The sequence below is a fragment of the Sprattus sprattus genome, assembly GCF_963457725.1.
Source record: "Sprattus sprattus genome assembly, chromosome: 2".
Classification (NCBI taxonomy): domain Eukaryota; kingdom Metazoa; phylum Chordata; class Actinopteri; order Clupeiformes; family Clupeidae; genus Sprattus; species Sprattus sprattus.
The window spans coordinates 61970197-61977032 of NC_137921.1; the positions used below are offsets into that span (position 1 = coordinate 61970197).

At 45.4% G+C, this 6836-nt stretch overlaps 1 protein-coding gene across 1 annotated transcript; it reads left to right on the plus strand.

The window, feature by feature from the left end:
- Positions 1-1196: 1196 nt before the first annotated feature.
- Positions 1197-2952, plus strand: LOC308382819 (putative G-protein coupled receptor 139; the record flags this gene model as incomplete). Its single annotated transcript, XM_080860341.1, has 2 exons — positions 1197-1272; positions 1940-2952. 2 exons carry the CDS (start codon positions 1197-1199, stop codon positions 2950-2952), a joined length of 1089 nt encoding a protein of 362 aa, XP_080716467.1.
- Positions 2953-6836: the final 3884 nt, after the last annotated feature.

The window sequence follows — 6836 nt, forward strand, 5'->3', positions numbered from 1 at the left end:
CGATGGAGTGTACACCTGACCCAGGTTTATGTCCAGGTTTATGTGTAGTTGCACCATCCACCTGTATCCTGTCTGACGTGGATGTACCACATCAGGGTCTTTTCTGCCAGGTCTCTGCCCCCTTCCCTCCCCAGACCGTGCAGTCAGGTGAAGTAGCTGCCAGTTGGATCACTGTCAGATCACTGGGCTCCACTGTCAGACCCTCCTTCTCCCATGTGAGTATAGAACCCGCTTACCCGTATAGAACCCGTATAGAACTTGTTTACACACAGTACAGGCAAAGAGTGTTTATTGTTCATTTTTAATTGGCGACAATGCTGAAGCTCTAAGTACCGGTGATAATCTCTTCTGCAACTGATGTTGATGAGTAATTCACTGTGTGTAGAGAATGTACTGGTTAAGCTGAGTAATATATTTTGATTCTTAAAATGAGTACTGTGTATTTCTTAGTGTTTGTTAACTAATTATGAAACCCATGATGACTACTGATACACAATGTGATAGCAGGGCTATGAAAAATACTAACACCTGTGATATTTAGACTGAAAATCAAGGCTTATTGGCATGACGATTAGTTCAATGGATAAACATGGGTGTGTAATGTAGAGAGAAAGGTATTTCTGCACTGCACAGGAGAAGATTTTCAAGTGCCTGGAGTGACTTCAGTCAAAGTTCCACACCATGCAAATGAGAGGATTAGCTCCACTTACCGCCTTTGAAATGTGCTTGTGGGCGTATGACCTCTAATAATGACTTTCTGAAAGACACTTAGGTTGTTTTTGTTGCGGTGTCATATCGTTTGACCCTCTGATGCATGAGCTGAGTGAAGCTTTAACAGCTAGTGACAGGTTGTAGGGATAGGCGCGCTCTTCTTCCAAAAAAATATGAATGCGTTTTCGGGTGCGAGTAAAAGAATGTTAACTATGAGTAGAATAAAACCGCACTCTCAAGCTTTTCTCGTTAATATAAAGACCAGTTTATTTTGCACAGACGCGTTTCGGCCTTAAGCCATCGTCAGTGTTCCTAAAGAGCAAAAGGATTAGAGGTTTTTTTAAGCCATGTGACATCATGGCGTTGCTCTTATTGAAACATGTCCTGTTCCTGTCAGACTATCTTGAGTGAAATCACATCTTCTTCCCTGATGGCTTTATTGCAGGCATTATCATGTCCGCTGTTAACCTATGTTGATGAGAGCAATGATGGATGGGTCCAGTGTTTTCATCGCTGTCCAGAAAGCATACTACCCACTGCTGTGCATCCTCGGAATTCCAGGTGTGTGTGTGTGTGTGTGTGTGCGTGTGTGTCTGTGTGTGTGTCTGTGTGTGTGTGTGTGTGTGTGTGTGTGTGTGTGTGTGTGTGTGTGTGTGCGTATGTGTGTGTGTGTGTGTGTGTGTGTGTGTGTGTGTGTGTGTTTGTGTGTGTGTGTGTGTGTGAGTGTGGGTGTGTGTGTGAATGCGTGTGTTAGAAAGGTGTGGTGCGTCCCAGTCCAGACTTGCCAAGTGCTTTGCATATAAGTTCAATCATTAAAGGTCACAAAAGAAAATACAATATAATTAAGCAATAAGCCCCAAGAGGCCGTGCTTTGCGCTGATATAAAAACAGGTAAGGGGAGTTGTTAGGCACGACACGAAGCGAAGACGTACGATGATGTTGCTCCACATGAAATGCGCTATATGGATTAAATTGCCTTGCCTTGCCTTGCCATTCGCTGCGCAGTAATATGGAATGTTATCATAGAATGTTATGAGGACAAATTGTAAGGTAATGCTGGATTTTACACCGGCTTTTAGCCAATCACAATCAAGGATTTGAACAATCAGTTTTAGAATTCAAATGTAATCTTAATATACATCCATTGCACTACCACTGTAGGTACACTCTGGAAAAAAAAATCATGACTTGAGAAACTTTTCTTTTTTTCTTTTCTTTGCTTACCCAGCTAACCTTTTCACTTTCTACATGATCTGCTTCCGTAAATGTGGCATGTCCGAGACAGCCATCATCTACCTGAGCTGCTTGGCCATCGTGGACACGTTCTACCTGGTGTGGGTGATCCTGCTGGACCTGTGCCTCACCTTCCTGCAGCTGCAGCCCTTCTGGCACTCCGACCCCTGGTGTGGCATGCTGGGCGTCCTGCAGTACGGCGCCCTCTACAGCTCCTCCTGGATCGTGGTGGTGTTCACCATCGAGCGCTACCTGGTCCTGAGCGTCACCGGTGCCAGGCAGCGCTTCACGCGCCCGCGCACCACCGTGCTCACCTGCGTGGCCATCGTGGTGGTCTCCCATTTGGTGTCGGTGCCCATGGGTTGGATCAACGAGGTGACGCCGGTCAATATGACGCTGGAGGCGGGGAACCTGACTCTACCGCGCTGCCGCTACAAGGAGGCCCTGTACTCCACGGTGCTGGTGTGGATCACCACCTTCCTCTCCGGCGGCTTCCCCATCGTCCTCGTCATCATCTACAACTCGCTCATCGCCTACCACCTGTGCCGCTCCAGCCAGCTCTTCACCAAGGAGGAGCGACGCACCACCATCCGAGGCTCCAACACGCGGGGGATGGTGCGCCGGACCATATTGCTCCTGGGCACGGTGTCGGTGGCCTTCGTGGTGCTCAGCCTGCCGCGCTTCATCACCTACTGCATCCTGCGCACCAAGTACAACGACAAGGACTTCGACCGCAACGACTACAGCATCCCCATCAACGTCGCTAGCGACCTGGCCAACATGCTGCAGAACCTCAACTCCACCACCAACTTCTTGCTCTACTGCATGGTGAGCCGCCGCTTCCGCCAGGAGCTGCTCTGCACTCTGACCTGCGGGACTAAGGCGCGGGAGTTTGGCTCTTTCCTCACCCAGAACACCATGAAGGTCTTCTCTGTGGCCCATCCCACCACCAGCAGGAGCCCCACCAGGGATGCCATCCATGTTGTCCTCACCAGGCAGATTGAGTAGAGCACATGTGTCAAACTCAAGGCCCGGGGGCCCAATCAGGCCCGGCAAGCCATTTAATCTGGCCCGTCAGCTTCTTAGAATGTTGCAAAAAGTCCCATTGATTTGAATGAGCAACGGTGAAATTTTATTTGGCTCGCCTAATTTTCCCTCAGGATTAATAAAGAATCCATCTATCTCCTATTAATCTATCTATCAGAGGTCGTCTGCCCCGGCCGCTGGTATGTCAAACGCACCACAAATACTGCAAGTCCCACAATGCACTGTTGGTAGCATACGTCAATTTATGGATGGCTTGCCCCACTGTCCGGCCCTCGACTTACACCCATTTTTTTTTTTTTCGGCCCTCTGCGTATTTGAGTTTGACACCCCTGGAGTAGAGTCTCTGGAGGGTCTTTCTGACTCATATGAGAGACCATATGGAACAGTGTGAGAAAGATTCCCAGGAACTGAAACTTTAAACGATTCAAAAAATGGAAGAAAACTATAATGTTTACATTGCTAGTAACAACCAGATTAAACTGTTCAGTGGTGGAGTAGTGTTGAACTGGTATTGTTTTAGTGTAATACTTCTGTACATTATTTTCACGTTAAATGACTAAATGCTATTACTATCTACTATTACTATTAGTTACTGTATAGACACAGAGCACGCACTTAACATAATACATAATTACTCAGTTTCATGATTAACTTTTTACAGACCTCTCCCTATAAATTCCTCCTGGCGTTTCAGATGTAACAGTTGTTAAGCATGATTAACAACCTTTCATGGTTTGCCATGGCAGCAACGATCTGGTTCGCTGTTGTAAGGAGCCTGATTGGTGGACCTGAGCTGTTAGCCCCACAATATTTGCATACACTGGGAGTGCATTACTTTGCATAGTGTGAACATGTCCTTCAGAGAATAATACAGGGAGTGCTTCCTCCTCGAGGTTCAGAGGAAATTTGCACTCGAGACTCGATCGACTCCAGACAGGTAGGACTATGGTTGAAGACTCCCATAGATGTGTTTGTCATATAGGCTGTTGAATGTATCCCAGGATTTTAACATCTGTATAGATTGTTAATAGGAATAGATCATTTTAGATGACCACTGTCAGTGAGGGAGTTGTTTCCTGTGGGCAGGTTGGGAATGGCGTACTGTAGTGCACTGCCTGTGAGTTTCACCTTTGTACTGTGTACTTCTGATTGCCCCAGCAGAGACTGGCTTGATAGGATTACAGTTTCAGTTTGTGTGTATCTCAATTTGTTGGTTTAATCTGAAAGGGAATAGGAAGAATCAACCAATTTTGCATCTATTTTTAAGAAGATTACAGTGTAAAAGATGAAGACTGAAAATAAATGGAATGAACATACAAGCCTGACCTTGTGAAGCTCGTTTCCTTTTAAGAAAATGTGCTCTCCTTGAAGTGTTTTGAGGAAATTATTTCCCAAGAAAAAGGTATATGATTGTGTAAATTTTCATGACATGTTAAAAAAAACAAGATTTGTCTGTTTGTTGCTTTTTCTTTTTTATTCATGTGACCTCCTTTTGTCATTGCCGGTACCAGATTTCTTTTCCCATGACACTGGGTGGATACTTTTCCTTCCTGTGGGCACTATAGTCCGAGGCACCAGCCGTAATGGATTCATATCCAGGTAAGCCTTACATTCATGACAATGCCAGTTTCCTACCTGACCACACCTACAGTATTGGAAACAATAGCATCTGTATCCCTCAGCGAAAAGAGACCATGAGCTCTATCGCTCTACTTACCTCTGCTTTTGTCTGAAGATTCCTGCTGCCACCGAAGCGCCCCGGTGGAGACGGATGAGTCCATGACCTCGTCCTCACTCAACCTGGCCTGGTCAGCCTGCCTGGTGTGCCAGGAGTCTTGGAAGCCTGACAGGGACCCCGTGATGGATGAGTGGTCCGGCCCCCCTGTGACCATCAACGAACCGTGCAAACTGGATTACCCGGACGAACCGTGGGGGGAAACACAGTCACCCAACAGCCCAGGCCTGGAGCGCTCTCCGGACCTCACCTCTCACCAGCCTCTTGAGATCAACGACCCCAGTCTCGTCGCCTGGATGGAGGAGGTGCCCAGAAAAGACTCCCTTGTTCGGAGTTACTACAAAGCCCCCAAAGAGCCTCTCAGCATCGACCCCGGCAGTCTGGAGGCCCCCGGCCCCCTGCGCTCCGACACCAATGGCGTGTGCCAGCGGCCCCTGCCATGCTACCTGCCCTGCTGCAGTAACCTCATCCCACCTCAGGGTAAGTGGACCCCCGCCCTCTCTTCCTCACTCCAGCTCAGTGTAAGTGGACCCCCGCCCTCTCTGTCTGCTCACGTGCTTTAGAGAAGAGCAAAGTTATCTGATGGCATTTACACTAAAACAGTGTCTTAGTAAGCATTTGATTAAACTACCAGTATTTATATGTACATTAATCATTTACATTTTTCAGAACATAAGGTTTGAAGAAATTTTACTATTATTATATTTATAGCCATATTGCTCTTTTCTTTCATGGTTCTTATGTTTTCTGGACTGAGCCACAGGTACAACATATTAATTGATCTCACGTGATTGTTAATGTGCACCAGGACAGCTGTTTTTTGATTAGATAATGAAACATCACAGACACATTCATAGACACATGAACTCAAAAATATCTGAAATATCTGAGCAGTTCAGTAGATTATTCTATGCCTTATTCTGCCCATCTCAGTAGATTGGAGTTAGACGCTCGGGTTTAATGCAGGTGACAAATATTGTTGAAGCAGGACAAAGTATAAATTAATATTTTTTTCTAAACAATGTCAAAAACTCAAATATGGCATAAAATAGAGTATCTATACAGTACCATACAAACTTCAACCTAAAGTTATTCATGTTTTTTTTCCTTGAAGTGGTATGTAATAGTTCTAGGTTAAGTATTTAGCAGACGCTTTTGTTCAAAGCGACTAACAAAACATGAGAAAATTAAGTAATTAGCATAATGACATTCATCGCACAATATTAAGTGTCATTTTAACATTAAATCATCATCATCAACAACAACACCAATGATAATAATATTAAGAACAATGATAATAATACAAATGCCACGTGATTATATTTATAAAGTATGCCACAAACAAATGAACTAATTAGACAGATGTTGTTTAAAAAAAAAGTGAGTTTGTCGCTGAAGGGGACATCACAAGGAAGGCAATTCCACCTCCAAGGTCCCATGCATGAAAAAAGAGTCTTGCTTCTGAGAGAAACCCAAGACAACACACGCTCAATAGAGGAGCGAAGTGGTTGAGAGGGGAAATAGAGCTGAATCATAGCATTTCAATTATCTGCTGTTGATCCAGTGGCTGTCCTCTGGGCGAGAGTGAGAGACTGAATTGAATTCTGGAAGCTACTAGCTGGGAGCCAGTGAATGGTTGATTATGGTGAAAGCAGATGAGTGACAGGTGACCTCTTTGGCTGAAAAAAAAGTTAATGTGAAAAGAAATTCAAATCAACAGTCTGCTGTGAAAATCCATGTGAAACCCCTGACATGAAAATCAGCCATTTTCTGACATGCCAAACAATGTGAATACTGTCAGGTCGTCCTGTTTATGGGAACCGCTACCCCCGGCCCTGCCCCTGTTTGCACCCAGTGGATCCGGCCTGTCAGCCCTTCTACCCAAACACAGAGCCAGAGCAGGACCCACAACCTCCCCTGAAATCCAAGTACGCCTGCAGCCTTCTTTTTTTCTACCTGGTTGAACCAGCTGTTGTGTTTGACTTTGCATCCTTATTCCCCTCTTGCACTGAGTGTTTGATCAAACCTGCTAGATTCCTGTCAAGCACACATTTGCATACTCTGGTTATTGTTTTATGAACGCCACGGATATTGCTAATCCAGCAGTTGC